Consider the following 18360-nt stretch of genomic DNA (forward strand, 5'->3'; position numbering starts at 1 on the left):
ACGCCCCGTGCGGAAGACGGCACCTCCCCCTGTACTGGCAGCGGGGAGTGTGCTCAAATATCTGACCCACGGCCTGCTGAGACACGATGGTGAGAGTGCTGTTCACTGGGGGGGGGGGGGGGGGGGGGGGGGGGTGGGGGGCAAGGCCGGCACGGTGGGCAACCGTAACACAAAGCAATGTGCCAAAAAAAACAACCTGCATTTCTGCATGGATTAAAAAGGGGACCAGCCAGGCCAGGGCAGGGCAGGACTGTTGCTCATCTATCCAGGCAGCTCAGGGTTTGTACCCTCCACTCCATTTTAATCATAAATGGCGGCAACGTGCTCATGTGAAGGTGCTTGATGAGCTCCCGTCAATGGCCTTAGGGTAACCAGTTCCCCATCCAACCCCTGACTCCTCACCTCCACGCGCTTCCCCCCGCCACCCCACCATAAACCAGACAGAGAAATAGTTTTAAAATAGTGGCTGGATAAGCCCTCTGCCGGTAGGGAGCAGCGGAGGCGGGAACAGGAACACTCCAAATAGAATTCCCAGCTGGCTGTCGGGAGGGACAACAGCACAATTTTACCGGCTGATCGAACAGCCTCATCTCCTTGTGGCTTGTCCGCCCTCTGAGAAGGTTCAGTTCCTCCCCCTCCCACTCCCCCCACACCAACCCCGTACCTGACTGAAACTGCCTTTCAGTATTGACTTCCTTGCTCTGTGGACCTCCTGATTCTCGTCCTGACCCTGGACTGCGTGCTCTGCCTCTGCTGTTGCCCCAAGAGCCTGGCTCGCCCACTCAGCAGACAAGCTCCCCACGTCCGTAGGCAATCTCTGTCGACCGTTTACAAAGAAGAGGATTTTGTGAGATGGCAGCTGTGGAAGACGCAGCACTTGACAGCGAAGTCGACTTTAACTAAGCACCCGAGGAACTAAAAACACAAAATCTCGGGTCACATTTCCCGTTTTCATTCCTCCGCTCCCCTTGCAGAGTTCCCCTGGAATCTCCCGCCTGCTGAAGGGAAAGTTAGATCAGTACACATGGGAGAAAGGATATGCGGATAGGGTGGGATGAAAGGTAGGAGGAGGCTGGTGTGGAACCTGCTCAGGTCTGCAAATGAAACCCAACCCTGGCCCGAGGGAACCACATCCGACTCGAGCCCGACCCGGCCAGAGTCCTTTCTTTTCCCGCACCCGGCCCGACCACCAGAATGTTGTTAACCTAGCTTCCGTTTTTCACTTTTTAAGCTTGTAGAGATAAGCAACAAAAACTATAACTGGATTTGAAAGGTTGTTTAAAAGGTACATTAACATTGGAGCCACGTACCGGAGGTGGTGATAAAGCGTGTCCGACCCGGCCCGACCTGACCTGACCCGAGCCCGAATGCTGGACCCGGAAGAACGTCCCAACCCGAACCCGACACATATCGTCGGATCCTGTCGGGTTTGGGTCGAGAAGCCGTGCTCTGCCAACCAGTGCCGAATGGTCCGTTTCTGTGCTTGAAATTCTGTGTTGAAACCATCTCTCTGTCATTACAATCCCATCGCACAGCCTTCCACCAGTCATGTGCACTGGAGATTAGAGACTGACTCTGCAGATAATCCTGTACATTAGCTCAGCCCCTCACTATTACTATAGATCCCCCACTCAGCTGTATCCCCCAAATATAGACAAGATCCTAAGCCAGGTGATAAATAGCTAATGATGGACCTTTGGAAGTGTAGACACGGTTGTAACGCAGGAACTGCGACATCCAATTTGTGCACAGCAAGCTCCCACAAACAGCAATGTGATAATGACCGGACAATGTTTTTTGTGATGTTGATTGAGGGGTAAATATTGATCAGGACACCGGGAGTTAACTCCCCTGCTCTTCTACAAAACAGTACCAAAGGAGCTTTCACATCCACCTCAGAGGATGCAGGTGGAATGGCAGAACAGGCTAAAGGGGCTGAATGGCCTCCACCTGTTAGTGTGTTCCTCCCCGTGACCATGGGTGATCTCAACCTTGTGGATGTGCTTGTGCCCGCTTGGTTCTGTTCCTGGACCAGGACAGGAAATGTGCCCTAATCATTGGGAAGGTTGGATGCGCAGAGCCTGAAACGAAAGGCTTGTATTTCTGTAGCGCCTCTCACGACCTCAGGTCGTCCCACAGCGATTCACAGCCAATGAAGCCCTTTGGAAATGTTGCAACGTAGGAAACACATCAGTTAAAACTGCGCACAGCAAGCTGCCAGAAACAGCAATGCAGCAATGACCGGATCATCTACTATTCAGTGATGTTAACTGAGGGATCAATGTCGGCCAGGACCCCGGGCTGAATCAGCCCGCTCTGCTTCAAAATAGTGCAGGACAGGCCCCAGCTTAACACCTCATCCGAAAGACAGCGCCTACCGTGAGGAGGGATTATGTAAAGAGGGCTTGAATTCCCTGGAATAGAGAAGGTTCAGGAGTAATTTGACTGCAGCTGATGGGGCTTTGAAAGGAATTGATTGGGTAGACGGAGAGAGCCAAGGAAAGCGGGTCAGAACTGTAAAAACTCCAGCCAGGCTATTCAGGCTCGGGAGAGTAAGCAGAGATTTGGCGCTCAAATCACCGGAGTGGGGTTTGAAACCACAACCCTCTGACTCAGAGGCGTGAGTGCTGACCACTGGGCCACAGCTGAAACTGGTAGACATGGCTTGCGGAGGGGCAAACGGTCTCCCCTCAGCTCACTATTCCTCCCCCTTCAACTCCGGCCAAGATAGGTCACTCGCAGCCCTCAGTGTACAGGAAGGCAAGTGTGCGCCCGGCCACCAGGTGGCGGCAGCGTGCCCTCGGGGTCAGCGCTTGCTGGTGATCCGTTCGGTACCTGGTTGGCGCCTGCTCTGGATATTGACTTCCGGGCCTTGTGGATCTTGGGCTTCTCGTCCTGAGCTGGGATCGGCCTCTGCGCCTCCATTGGGACCGCCGCCACCTCGTTGCCCGCCCGTCCGGTCGGCACACTGAGCAGTTTCATGGCCAGGCTCTGAATAGAGTTTGGAGACTTGCTGAGGCCGGTTAGTGTCATCTTAGCCCTGTTGGCCCCTGGAGCCTTGGTGGGGGAGGCGGGGAACGTTTTGGCAGCATGACCTAAGGAGGAAAGGAATCACAGCATTAGGAGAATACAAGAGGAGCCTATTCAGCCCATCATGCCCATGCTGGCCCTTTGAAAGAGCTATCCCACTGCCCTGCTCTTTTCCCACAGCCCTGCTCATTTTTTTTTTCCTTTTCAAGTATTTATCAAAACCTCTTTTGAGAGCAGCCACTGAATCTGCTTCTACCACCCGGTCAACAACACACATCTGCATTTACATTGCACTGAAAACGCAGTAAAACAGCCAAAGGAACTTCACAGGAACAAATCAAATTTGACTACAAGCCACACAGGAAATATCAGGTCAGGTGACCAAAAACTTGAGCAAAGAAGTTGGTTTAAATGACTGTCTTGGGGTGGGGGTGGCGGTTAGGAGAAAAGGATGAGGGAGGGAATTCCAGATTGGCAGAGAGACAGAGGAGGGCTGGGTTAGAAGCAAAGAGTCGGCTGGCAGGAGAGACACCTTATAGATTGACAAAGAGAGAGAGGTGGATGATAGAAGCACAATGTCACAGGAAGGAGAGACATGAACAGACTGGCCAAGACAGAGAGGTGCACGATAGAAGCTCAGTGTCACTGGAAGGAGAGACATGAACAGATTGACAAAGACAGAGAGGTGGATGATAGAAGCTCAGTGTCACTGGAAGGAGAGACATTAACAGATTGGCCAAGACAGAGAGGTGGATGACAGAAGGTCAGTGTCACTGGAAGGAGAGACATTAACAGATTGGCCAAGACAGAGAGGTGGATGACAGAAGCTCAGTGTCACTGGAAGGAGAGACATTAACAGATTGGCCAAGACAGAGAGGTGGATGATAGAAGCTCAGTGTCACAGGAAGGAGAGACATTAACAGATTGGCCAAGACAGAGAGGTGGATGACAGAAGCTCAGTGTCACTGGAAGGAGAGACATTAACAGATTGGCCAAGACAGAGAGGTGGATGATAGAAGCTCAATGTCACAGGAAGGAGAGACATTAACAGATTGGCCAAGACAGAGAGGTGGATGACAGAAGCTCAGTGTCACTGGAAGGAGAGACATTAACAGACTGGCCAAGACAGAGAGGTGGATGATAGAAGCTCAATGTCACAGGAAGGAGAGACATTAACAGACTGGCCAAGACAGAGAGGTGGATGATAGAAGCTCAGTGTCACTGGAAGGAGAGACATTAACAGATTGACAAAGAGAGAGAGGTGGATGATAGAAGCTCGGTGTCACTGGAAGGAGAGACATCAACAGATTGACAAAGACAGAGAGGTGGATGATAGAAGCTCAGTGTCACTGGAAGGAGAGACATTAACAGATTGACAAAGAGAGAGATGTGGATGATAGAAGCTCAGTGTCACTGGAAGGAGAGACATTAACAGATTGGCCAAGACAGAGAGGTGGATGATAGAAGCTCAGTGTCACTGGAAGGAGAGACAGTAACAGATTGACACAGAGAGAGGTGGATGATAGAAGCTCAGTGTCACTGGAAGGAGAGACATTAACAGATTGGCCAAGACAGAGAGGTGGATGACAGAAGCTCAGTGTCACTGGAAGGAGAGACATTAACAGATTGGCCAAGACAGAGAGGTGGATGACAGAAGCTCAGTGTCACTGGAAGGAGAGACATTAACAGATTGACAAAGACAGAGAGGTGGATGATGGAAGCTCAGTGTCACTGGAAGGAGAGACATTAACAGATTGACAAAGAGAGAGGGGTGGATGATAGAAGCTCAGTGTCACTGGAAGGAGAGACATTAACAGATTGGCCAAGACAGAGAGGTGGATGATAGAAGCTCAGTGTCAATGGAAGGAGAGACATGAACAGATTGGCCAAGACAGAGAGGTGGATGATAGAAGCTCAGTGTCACTGGAAGGAGAGACATTAACAGATTGGCCAAGACAGAGAGGTGGATGATAGAAGCTCAGTGTCACTGGAAGGAGAGACATTAACAGATTGACAAAGAGAGAGAGGTGGATGATAGAAGCTCAGTGTCACTGGAAGGAGAGACATCAACAGATTGACAAAGACAGAGAGGTGGATGATAGAAGCTCAGTGTCACTGGAAGGAGAGACATCAACAGATTGGCCAAGACAGAGAGGTGGATGATAGAAGCTCAGTGTCACTGGAAGGAGAGACATCAACAGATTGACAAAGACAGAGAGGTGGATGATAGAAGCTCAGTGTCACTGGAAGGAGAGACATTAACAGATTGGCCAAGACAGAGAGGTGGATGATAGAAGCTCAGTGTCACTGGAAGGAGAGACATTAACAGATTGGCCAAGACAGAGAGGTGGATGATAGAAGCTCAGTGTCACAGGAAGGAGAGACATCAACAGATTGACAAAGACAGAGAGGTGGATGATAGAAGCTCAGTGTCACTGGAAGGAGAGACATAAACAGATTGGCCAAGACAGAGAGGTGGATGATAGAAGCTCAATGTCACAGGAAGGAGAGACATTAACAGATTGGCCAAGACAGAGAGGTGGATGATAGAAGCTCGGTGTCACTGGAAGGAGAGACATTAACAGATTGACAGAGAGAGGTGGATGATAGAAGCTCAGTGTCACTGGAAGGAGAGACACTAACAGATTGACAAAGAGAGAGAGGTGGATGATAGAAGCACAGTGTCACTGGAAGGAGAGACATTAACAGATTGACAAAGACAGAGAGGTGGATGATAGAAGCTCAGTGTCACTGGAAGGAGAGACATTAACAGATTGACAAAGACAGAGAGGTGGATGATAGAAGCTCAGTGTCACAGGAAGGAGAGACATTAACAGATTGGCCAAGACAGAGAGGTGGATGATGGAAGCTCAGTGTCACAGGAAGGAGAGACATTAACAGATTGGCCAAGACAGAGAGGTGGATGATAGAAGCTCAGTGTCACTGGAAGGAGAGACATTAACAGATTGGCCAAGACAGAGAGTTGGATGATAGAAGCTCAGTGTCACAGGAAGGAGAGACATTAACAGATTGGCCAAGACAGAGAGGTGGATGATAGAAGCTCAGTGTCACTGGAAGGAGAGACATTAACAGATTGACAAAGACAGAGAGGTGGATGATAGAAGCTCAGTGTCACTGGAAGGAGAGACATTAACAGACTGGCCAAGACAGAGAGGTGGATTATAGAAGCTCAGTGTCACTGGAAGGAGAGACATTAACAGATTGGCCAAGACAGAGAGGTGGATGATAGAAGCTCAGTGTCACAGGAAGGAGAGGCATCAACAGATTGACAAAGACAGAGAGGTGGATGATAGAAGCTCAGTGTCACTGGAAGGAGAGACATTAACAGATTGGCCAAGACAGAGAGGTAGATGATAGAAGCTCAGTGTCACAGGAAGGAGAGGCATCAACAGATTGACAAAGACAGAGAGGTGGATGATAGAAGCTCAGTGTCACAGGAAGGAGAGGCATCAACAGATTGACAAAGACAGAGAGGTGGATGATAGAAGCTCAGTGTCACTGGAAGGAGAGACATTAACAGATTGGCCAAGACAGAGAGGTGGATGACAGAAGCTCAGTGTCACTGGAAGGAGAGACATTAACAGATTGGCCAAGACAGAGAGGTGGATGATAGAAGCTCAATGTCACAGGAAGGAGAGACATTAACAGATTGGCCAAGACAGAGAGGTGGATGATAGAAGCTCAGTGTCACTGGAAGGAGAGACATTAACAGATTGACAAAGAGAGAGAGGTGGATGATAGAAGCTCAGTGTCACTGGAAGGAGAGACATTAACAGATTGGCCAAGACAGAGAGGTGGATGACAGAAGCTCAGTGTCACAGGAAGGAGAGACATTAACAGATTGACAAAGACAGAGAGGTGGATGATAGAAGCTCAGTGTCACTGGAAGGAGAGACATTAACAGATTGGCCAAGACAGAGAGGTGGATGACAGAAGCTCAGTGTCACTGGAAGGAGAGACATTAACAGACTGGCCAAGACAGAGAGGTGGATGATAGAAGCTCAATGTCACAGGAAGGAGAGACATTAACAGACTGGCCAAGACAGAGAGGTGGATGATAGAAGCTCAGTGTCACTGGAAGGAGAGACATTAACAGATTGACAAAGAGAGAGAGGTGGATGATAGAAGCTCGGTGTCACTGGAAGGAGAGACATCAACAGATTGACAAAGACAGAGAGGTGGATGATAGAAGCTCAGTGTCACTGGAAGGAGAGACATTAACAGATTGACAAAGAGAGAGATGTGGATGATAGAAGCTCAGTGTCACTGGAAGGAGAGACATTAACAGATTGGCCAAGACAGAGAGGTGGATGATAGAAGCTCAGTGTCACTGGAAGGAGAGACATTAACAGATTGACACAGAGAGAGAGGTGGATGATAGAAGCTCAGTGTCACTGGAAGGAGAGACATTAACAGATTGGCCAAGACAGAGAGGTGGATGACAGAAGCTCAGTGTCACTGGAAGGAGAGACATTAACAGATTGACAAAGACAGAGAGGTGGATGATAGAAGCTCAGTGTCACTGGAAGGAGAGACATTAACAGATTGGCCAAGACAGAGAGGTGGATGATAGAAGCTGTGTCACTGGAAGGAGAGACATTAACAGATTGACAAAGACAGAGAGGTGGATGATAGAAGCTCAGTGTCACTGGAAGGAGAGACATTAACAGATTGGCCAAGACAGAGAGGTGGATGACAGAAGCTCAGTGTCACTGGAAGGAGAGACATTAACAGATTGACAAAGACAGAGAGGTGGATGATGGAAGCTCAGTGTCACTGGAAGGAGAGACATTAACAGATTGGCCAAGACAGAGAGGTGGATGATAGAAGCTCAGTGTCACTGGAAGGAGAGACATTAACAGATTGACAAAGAGAGAGAGGTGGATGATAGAAGCTCAGTGTCACTGGAAGGAGAGACATCAACAGATTGACAAAGACAGAGAGGTGGATGATAGAAGCTCAGTGTCACTGGAAGGAGAGACATTAACAGATTGGCCAAGACAGAGAGGTGGATGATAGAAGCTCAGTGTCACTGGAAGGAGAGACATCAACAGATTGACAAAGACAGAGAGGTGGATGATAGAAGCTCAGTGTCACTGGAAGGAGAGACATTAACAGATTGGCCAAGACAGAGAGGTGGATGATAGAAGCTCAGTGTCACTGGAAGGAGAGACATTAACAGATTGACAAAGACAGAGAGGTGGATGATAGAAGCTCAGTGTCACAGGAAGGAGAGACATCAACAGATTGACAAAGACAGAGAGGTGGATGATAGAAGCTCAGTGTCACTGGAAGGAGAGACATAAACAGATTGGCCAAGACAGAGAGGTGGATGATAGAAGCTCAATGTCACAGGAAGGAGAGACATTAACAGATTGGCCAAGACAGAGAGGTGGATGATAGAAGCTCGGTGTCACTGGAAGGAGAGACATTAACAGATTGACAAAGAGAGAGAGGTGGATGATAGAAGCTCAGTGTCACAGGAAGGAGAGACACTAACAGATTGACAAAGAGAGAGAGGTGGATGATAGAAGCACAGTGTCACTGGAAGGAGAGACATTAACAGATTGACAAAGAGAGAGAGGTGGATGATAGAAGCTCAGTGTCACTGGAAGGAGAGACACTAACAGATTGACAAAGAGAGAGAGGTGGATGATAGAAGCACAGTGTCACTGGAAGGAGAGACATTAACAGATTGACAAAGACAGAGAGGTGGATGATAGAAGCTCAGTGTCACTGGAAGGAGAGACATTAACAGATTGACAAAGAGAGAGAGGTGGATGATAGAAGCTCAGTGTCACTGGAAGGAGAGACATTAACAGATTGGCCAAGACAGAGAGGTGGATGACAGAAGCTCAGTGTCACTGGAAGGAGAGACATTAACAGATTGACAAAGACAGAGAGGTGGATGATAGAAGCTCAGTGTCACAGGAAGGAGAGACATTAACAGATTGGCCAAGACAGAGAGGTGGATGATGGAAGCTCAGTGTCACAGGAAGGAGAGACATTAACAGATTGGCCAAGACAGAGAGGTGGATGATAGAAGCTCAGTGTCACTGGAAGGAGAGACATTAACAGATTGGCCAAGACAGAGAGTTGGATGATAGAAGCTCAGTGTCACAGGAAGGAGAGACATTAACAGATTGGCCAAGACAGAGAGGTGGATGATAGAAGCTCAGTGTCACTGGAAGGAGAGACATTAACAGATTGACAAAGACAGAGAGGTGGATGATAGAAGCTCAGTGTCACTGGAAGGAGAGACATTAACAGACTGGCCAAGACAGAGAGGTGGATTATAGAAGCTCAGTGTCACTGGAAGGAGAGACATTAACAGATTGGCCAAGACAGAGAAGTGGATGATAGAAGCTCAGTGTCACAGGAAGGAGAGGCATCAACAGATTGACAAAGACAGAGAGGTGGATGATAGAAGCTCAGTGTCACTGGAAGGAGAGACATTAACAGATTGGCCAAGACAGAGAGGTAGATGATAGAAGCTCAGTGTCACAGGAAGGAGAGGCATCAACAGATTGACAAAGACAGAGAGGTGGATGATAGAAGCTCAGTGTCACAGGAAGGAGAGGCATCAACAGATTGACAAAGACAGAGAGGTGGATGATAGAAGCTCAGTGTCACTGGAAGGAGAGACATTAACAGATTGGCCAAGACAGAGAGGTGGATGACAGAAGCTCAGTGTCACTGGAAGGAGAGACATTAACAGATTGGCCAAGACAGAGAGGTGGATGATAGAAGCTCAATGTCACAGGAAGGAGAGACATTAACAGATTGGCCAAGACAGAGAGGTGGATGATAGAAGCTCAGTGTCACTGGAAGGAGAGACATTAACAGATTGACAAAGAGAGAGAGGTGGATGATAGAAGCTCAGTGTCACTGGAAGGAGAGGCATCAACAGATTGACAAAGACAGAGAGGTGGATGATAGAAGCTCAGTGTCACTGGAAGGAGAGATATTAACAGATTGGCCAAGACAGAGAGGTGGATGACAGAAGCTCAGTGTCACTGGAAGGAGAGACATTAACAGATTGGCCAAGACAGAGAGGTGGATGATAGAAGCTCAATGTCACTGGAAGGAGAGACATTAACAGATTGACAAAGAGAGAGAGGTGGATGATAGAAGCTCAGTGTCACAGGAAGGAGAGACATTAACAGATTGACAAAGACAGAGGGGTGGATGATAGAAGCTCAGTGTCACTGGAAGGAGAGACATTAACAGATTGGCCAAGACAGAGAGGTGGATGATAGAAGCTCAGTGTCACTGGAAGGAGAGACATTAACAGATTGACAAAGACAGAGAGGTGGATGATAGAAGCTCAGTGTCACTGGAAGGAGAGACATTAACAGATTGACAAAGACAGAGAGGTGAATGATAGAAGCTCAGTGTCACTGGAAGGAGAGACATTAACAGATTGACAAAGACAGAGAGGTGGATGAAAGAAGCTCAGTGTCACTGGAAGGAGAGACATTAACAGATTGGCCAAGACAGAGAGGTGGATGACAGAAGCTCAGTGTCACTGGAAGGAGAGACACTAACAGACTGGCCAAGACAGAGAGGTGGATGATAGAAGCTCAGTGTCACAGGAAGGAGAGACATCAACAGATTGGCCAAGACAGAGAGGTGGATGATAGAAGCTCAGTGTCACTGGAAGGAGAGACATTAACAGATTGGCCAAGACAGAGAGGTGGATGATAGAAGCTCAGTGTCACTGGAAGGAGAGACATTAACAGATTGGCCAAGACAGAGAGGTGGATGATAGAAGCTCAGTGTCACTGGAAGGAGAGAAATTAACAGATTGACAAAGACAGAGAGGTGGATGATAGAAGCTCAGTGTCACTGGAAGGAGAGACATTAACAGATTGGCCAAGACAGAGAGGTGGATGATAGAAGCTCAGTGTCACAGGAAGGAGAGACATTAACAGATTGACAAAGACAGAGAGGTGGATGATAGAAGCTCAATGTCACAGGAAGGAGAGACATTAACAGATTGACAAAGAGAGAGAGGTGGATGATAGAAGCTCAGTGTCACTGGAAGGAGAGACATTAACAGACTGGCAAAGAGAGAGAGGTGGATGATAGAAGCTCAGTGTCACTGGAAGGAGAGACATTAACAGACTGGCAAAGAGAGAGAGGTGGATGATAGAAGCTCAGTGTCACAGGAAGGAGAGACATTAACAGATTGACAAAGACAGAGAGGTGGATGATAGAAGCTCAATGTCACAGGAAGGAGAGACATTAACAGATTGACAAAGAGAGAGAGGTGGATGATAGAAGCTCAGTGTCACTGGAAGGAGAGACATTAACAGACTGGCAAAGAGAGAGAGGTGGATGATAGAAGCTCAGTGTCACTGGAAGGAGAGAAATTAACAGATTGACAAAGACAGAGAGGTGGATGATAGAAGCTCAGTGTCACTGGAAGGAGAGACATTAACAGACTGGCCAAGACAGAGAGGTGGATTATAGAAGCTCAGTGTCACTGGAAGGAGAGACATTAACAGATTGGCCAAGACAGAGAAGTGGATGATAGAAGCTCAGTGTCACAGGAAGGAGAGGCATCAACAGATTGACAAAGACAGAGAGGTGGATGATAGAAGCTCAGTGTCACTGGAAGGAGAGACATTAACAGATTGGCCAAGACAGAGAGGTAGATGATAGAAGCTCAGTGTCACAGGAAGGAGAGGCATCAACAGATTGACAAAGACAGAGAGGTGGATGATAGAAGCTCAGTGTCACAGGAAGGAGAGGCATCAACAGATTGACAAAGACAGAGAGGTGGATGATAGAAGCTCAGTGTCACTGGAAGGAGAGACATTAACAGATTGGCCAAGACAGAGAGGTGGATGACAGAAGCTCAGTGTCACTGGAAGGAGAGACATTAACAGATTGGCCAAGACAGAGAGGTGGATGATAGAAGCTCAATGTCACAGGAAGGAGAGACATTAACAGATTGGCCAAGACAGAGAGGTGGATGATAGAAGCTCAGTGTCACTGGAAGGAGAGACATTAACAGATTGACAAAGAGAGAGAGGTGGATGATAGAAGCTCAGTGTCACTGGAAGGAGAGGCATCAACAGATTGACAAAGACAGAGAGGTGGATGATAGAAGCTCAGTGTCACTGGAAGGAGAGATATTAACAGATTGGCCAAGACAGAGAGGTGGATGACAGAAGCTCAGTGTCACTGGAAGGAGAGACATTAACAGATTGGCCAAGACAGAGAGGTGGATGATAGAAGCTCAATGTCACTGGAAGGAGAGACATTAACAGATTGACAAAGAGAGAGAGGTGGATGATAGAAGCTCAGTGTCACAGGAAGGAGAGACATTAACAGATTGACAAAGACAGAGGGGTGGATGATAGAAGCTCAGTGTCACTGGAAGGAGAGACATTAACAGATTGGCCAAGACAGAGAGGTGGATGATAGAAGCTCAGTGTCACTGGAAGGAGAGACATTAACAGATTGACAAAGACAGAGAGGTGGATGATAGAAGCTCAGTGTCACTGGAAGGAGAGACATTAACAGATTGACAAAGACAGAGAGGTGAATGATAGAAGCTCAGTGTCACTGGAAGGAGAGACATTAACAGATTGACAAAGACAGAGAGGTGGATGAAAGAAGCTCAGTGTCACTGGAAGGAGAGACATTAACAGATTGGCCAAGACAGAGAGGTGGATGACAGAAGCTCAGTGTCACTGGAAGGAGAGACACTAACAGACTGGCCAAGACAGAGAGGTGGATGATAGAAGCTCAGTGTCACAGGAAGGAGAGACATCAACAGATTGGCCAAGACAGAGAGGTGGATGATAGAAGCTCAGTGTCACTGGAAGGAGAGACATTAACAGATTGGCCAAGACAGAGAGGTGGATGATAGAAGCTCAGTGTCACTGGAAGGAGAGACATTAACAGATTGGCCAAGACAGAGAGGTGGATGATAGAAGCTCAGTGTCACTGGAAGGAGAGAAATTAACAGATTGACAAAGACAGAGAGGTGGATGATAGAAGCTCAGTGTCACTGGAAGGAGAGACATTAACAGATTGGCCAAGACAGAGAGGTGGATGATAGAAGCTCAGTGTCACAGGAAGGAGAGACATTAACAGATTGACAAAGACAGAGAGGTGGATGATAGAAGCTCAATGTCACAGGAAGGAGAGACATTAACAGATTGACAAAGAGAGAGAGGTGGATGATAGAAGCTCAGTGTCACTGGAAGGAGAGACATTAACAGACTGGCAAAGAGAGAGAGGTGGATGATAGAAGCTCAGTGTCACTGGAAGGAGAGACATTAACAGACTGGCAAAGAGAGAGAGGTAGATGATAGAAGCTCAGTGTCACTGGAAGGAGAGACATTAACAGATTGACAAAGAGAGAGAGGTGGATGATAGAAGTTCAGTGTCACTGGAAGGAGAGACATTAACAGATTGGCCAAGACAGAGAGGTGGATGATAGAAGCTCAGTGTCACTGGAAGGAGAGACATTAACAGATTGACAAAGAGAGAGAGGTGGATGATAGAAGCTCAGTGTCATCGGAAGGAGAGACATTAACAGATTCACAAAGAGAGAGAGGTGGATGATAGAAGCTCAGTGTCACTGGAAGGAGAGACATTAACGGATTGGCCAAGACAGAGAGGTGGATGACAGAAGCTCAGTGTCATTGGAAGGAGAGACATTAACAGATTGGCCAAGACAGAGAGGTGGATGATCGAAGCTCAGTGTCACTGGAAGGAGAGACATTAACGGATTGGCCAAGACAGAGAGGTGGATGACAGAAGCTCAGTGTCATTGGAAGGAGAGACATTAACAGATTGGCCAAGACAGAGAGGTGGATGATAGAAGCTCAGTGTCACTGGAAGGAGAGACATTAACAGATTGACAAAGAGAGAGAGGTGGATGATAGAAGCTCAGTGTCACTGGAAGGAGAGACATCAACAGATTGACAAAGACAGAGAGGTGGATGATAGAAGCTCAGTGTCACTGGAAGGAGAGACATTAACAGATTGGCCAAGACAGAGAGGTGGATGATAGAAGCTCAGTGTCACTGGAAGGAGAGACATCAACAGATTGACAAAGACAGAGAGGTGGATGATAGAAGCTCAGTGTCACTGGAAGGAGAGACATTAACAGATTGGCCAAGACAGAGAGGTGGATGATAGAAGCTCAGTGTCACTGGAAGGAGAGACATTAACAGATTGACAAAGACAGAGAGGTGGATGATAGAAGCTCAGTGTCACAGGAAGGAGAGACATCAACAGATTGACAAAGACAGAGAGGTGGATGATAGAAGCTCAGTGTCACTGGAAGGAGAGACATAAACAGATTGGCCAAGACAGAGAGGTGGATGATAGAAGCTCAATGTCACAGGAAGGAGAGACATTAACAGATTGGCCAAGACAGAGAGGTGGATGATAGAAGCTCGGTGTCACTGGAAGGAGAGACATTAACAGATTGACAAAGAGAGAGAGGTGGATGATAGAAGCTCAGTGTCACAGGAAGGAGAGACACTAACAGATTGACAAAGAGAGAGAGGTGGATGATAGAAGCACAGTGTCACTGGAAGGAGAGACATTAACAGATTGACAAAGAGAGAGAGGTGGATGATAGAAGCTCAGTGTCACTGGAAGGAGAGACACTAACAGATTGACAAAGAGAGAGAGGTGGATGATAGAAGCACAGTGTCACTGGAAGGAGAGACATTAACAGATTGACAAAGACAGAGAGGTGGATGATAGAAGCTCAGTGTCACTGGAAGGAGAGACATTAACAGATTGACAAAGAGAGAGAGGTGGATGATAGAAGCTCAGTGTCACTGGAAGGAGAGACATTAACAGATTGGCCAAGACAGAGAGGTGGATGACAGAAGCTCAGTGTCACTGGAAGGAGAGACATTAACAGATTGACAAAGACAGAGAGGTGGATGATAGAAGCTCAGTGTCACAGGAAGGAGAGACATTAACAGATTGGCCAAGACAGAGAGGTGGATGATGGAAGCTCAGTGTCACAGGAAGGAGAGACATTAACAGATTGGCCAAGACAGAGAGGTGGATGATAGAAGCTCAGTGTCACTGGAAGGAGAGACATTAACAGATTGGCCAAGACAGAGAGTTGGATGATAGAAGCTCAGTGTCACAGGAAGGAGAGACATTAACAGATTGGCCAAGACAGAGAGGTGGATGATAGAAGCTCAGTGTCACTGGAAGGAGAGACATTAACAGATTGACAAAGACAGAGAGGTGGATGATAGAAGCTCAGTGTCACTGGAAGGAGAGACATTAACAGACTGGCCAAGACAGAGAGGTGGATTATAGAAGCTCAGTGTCACTGGAAGGAGAGACATTAACAGATTGGCCAAGACAGAGAAGTGGATGATAGAAGCTCAGTGTCACAGGAAGGAGAGGCATCAACAGATTGACAAAGACAGAGAGGTGGATGATAGAAGCTCAGTGTCACTGGAAGGAGAGACATTAACAGATTGGCCAAGACAGAGAGGTAGATGATAGAAGCTCAGTGTCACAGGAAGGAGAGGCATCAACAGATTGACAAAGACAGAGAGGTGGATGATAGAAGCTCAGTGTCACAGGAAGGAGAGGCATCAACAGATTGACAAAGACAGAGAGGTGGATGATAGAAGCTCAGTGTCACTGGAAGGAGAGACATTAACAGATTGGCCAAGACAGAGAGGTGGATGACAGAAGCTCAGTGTCACTGGAAGGAGAGACATTAACAGATTGGCCAAGACAGAGAGGTGGATGATAGAAGCTCAATGTCACAGGAAGGAGAGACATTAACAGATTGGCCAAGACAGAGAGGTGGATGATAGAAGCTCAGTGTCACTGGAAGGAGAGACATTAACAGATTGACAAAGAGAGAGAGGTGGATGATAGAAGCTCAGTGTCACTGGAAGGAGAGGCATCAACAGATTGACAAAGACAGAGAGGTGGATGATAGAAGCTCAGTGTCACTGGAAGGAGAGATATTAACAGATTGGCCAAGACAGAGAGGTGGATGACAGAAGCTCAGTGTCACTGGAAGGAGAGACATTAACAGATTGGCCAAGACAGAGAGGTGGATGATAGAAGCTCAATGTCACTGGAAGGAGAGACATTAACAGATTGACAAAGAGAGAGAGGTGGATGATAGAAGCTCAGTGTCACAGGAAGGAGAGACATTAACAGATTGACAAAGACAGAGGGGTGGATGATAGAAGCTCAGTGTCACTGGAAGGAGAGACATTAACAGATTGGCCAAGACAGAGAGGTGGATGATAGAAGCTCAGTGTCACTGGAAGGAGAGACATTAACAGATTGACAAAGACAGAGAGGTGGATGATAGAAGCTCAGTGTCACTGGAAGGAGAGACATTAACAGATTGACAAAGACAGAGAGGTGAATGATAGAAGCTCAGTGTCACTGGAAGGAGAGACATTAACAGATTGACAAAGACAGAGAGGTGGATGAAAGAAGCTCAGTGTCACTGGAAGGAGAGACATTAACAGATTGGCCAAGACAGAGAGGTGGATGACAGAAGCTCAGTGTCACTGGAAGGAGAGACACTAACAGACTGGCCAAGACAGAGAGGTGGATGATAGAAGCTCAGTGTCACAGGAAGGAGAGACATCAACAGATTGGCCAAGACAGAGAGGTGGATGATAGAAGCTCAGTGTCACTGGAAGGAGAGACATTAACAGATTGGCCAAGACAGAGAGGTGGATGATAGAAGCTCAGTGTCACTGGAAGGAGAGACATTAACAGATTGGCCAAGACAGAGAGGTGGATGATAGAAGCTCAGTGTCACTGGAAGGAGAGAAATTAACAGATTGACAAAGACAGAGAGGTGGATGATAGAAGCTCAGTGTCACTGGAAGGAGAGACATTAACAGATTGGCCAAGACAGAGAGGTGGATGATAGAAGCTCAGTGTCACAGGAAGGAGAGACATTAACAGATTGACAAAGACAGAGAGGTGGATGATAGAAGCTCAATGTCACAGGAAGGAGAGACATTAACAGATTGACAAAGAGAGAGAGGTGGATGATAGAAGCTCAGTGTCACTGGAAGGAGAGACATTAACAGACTGGCAAAGAGAGAGAGGTGGATGATAGAAGCTCAGTGTCACTGGAAGGAGAGACATTAACAGACTGGCAAAGAGAGAGAGGTAGATGATAGAAGCTCAGTGTCACTGGAAGGAGAGACATTAACAGATTGACAAAGAGAGAGAGGTGGATGATAGAAGTTCAGTGTCACTGGAAGGAGAGACATTAACAGATTGGCCAAGACAGAGAGGTGGATGATAGAAGCTCAGTGTCACTGGAAGGAGAGACATTAACAGATTGACAAAGAGAGAGAGGTGGATGATAGAAGCTCAGTGTCATCGGAAGGAGAGACATTAACAGATTCACAAAGAGAGAGAGGTGGATGATAGAAGCTCAGTGTCACTGGAAGGAGAGACATTAACGGATTGGCCAAGACAGAGAGGTGGATGACAGAAGCTCAGTGTCATTGGAAGGAGAGACATTAACAGATTGGCCAAGACAGAGAGGTGGATGATCGAAGCTCAGTGTCACTGGAAGGAGAGACATTAACGGATTGGCCAAGACAGAGAGGTGGATGACAGAAGCTCAGTGTCATTGGAAGGAGAGACATTAACAGATTGGCCAAGACAGAGAGGTGGATGATAGAAGCTCAGTGTCACTGGAAGGAGAGACATTAACAGATTGGCCAAGACAGAGAGGTGGATGACAGAAGCTCAGTGTCATTGGAAGGAGAGACATTAACAGATTGACAAAGACAGAGAGGTGGATGATAGAAGCTCAGTGTCACTGGAAGGAGAGACATTAACAGATTCACAAAGACAGAGAGGTGGATGATAGAAGCTCAGTGTCACTGGAAGGAGAGACATTAACGGATTGACAAAGAGAGAGAGGTGGATGATAGAAGCTCAGTGTCACTGGAAGGAGAGACATTAACAGATTCACAAAGACAGAGAGGTGGATGATCGAAGCTCAGTGTCATTGGAAGGAGAGACATTAACAGATTGACAAAGACAGAGAGGTGGATGATAGAAGCTCAGTGTCACTGGAAGGAGAGACATTAACAGATTGGCCAAGACAGAGAGGTGGATGATAGAAACTCAGTGTCATCGGAAGGAGAGACATTAACAGATTGGCCAAGACAGAGAGGTGGATGATAGAAGCTCAGTGTCACTGGAAGGAGAGACATTAACAGATTGACAAAGAGAGAGAGGTGGATGATAGAAGCTCAGTGTCACTGGAAGGAGAAACATTAACAGACTGGCAAAGAGAGA

The 18360-nt window shown here is 47.3% G+C and overlaps 1 protein-coding gene across 4 annotated transcripts in view; it reads right to left on the reverse strand.

The window, feature by feature from the left end:
• Positions 1–18360, reverse strand: part of ehmt2 (euchromatic histone-lysine N-methyltransferase 2) — a 171193-nt gene that overhangs the window by 101581 nt on the left and 51252 nt on the right. For all 4 annotated transcript variants that reach the window (XM_068009357.1, XM_068009359.1, XM_068009358.1 and 1 more), the window contains exons 4-5: positions 2836–3095; positions 665–817 (exon numbers count right to left, since the gene is read on the reverse strand). In XM_068009357.1, coding sequence (XP_067865458.1) covers positions 665–817; positions 2836–3095 — 413 coding nt within the window. The remainder of the gene's footprint in view (positions 1–664; positions 818–2835; positions 3096–18360) is intronic.

Source organism: Heterodontus francisci, chromosome 29, assembly GCF_036365525.1.
Source record: "Heterodontus francisci isolate sHetFra1 chromosome 29, sHetFra1.hap1, whole genome shotgun sequence".
Classification (NCBI taxonomy): Eukaryota; Metazoa; Chordata; class Chondrichthyes; order Heterodontiformes; family Heterodontidae; genus Heterodontus; species Heterodontus francisci.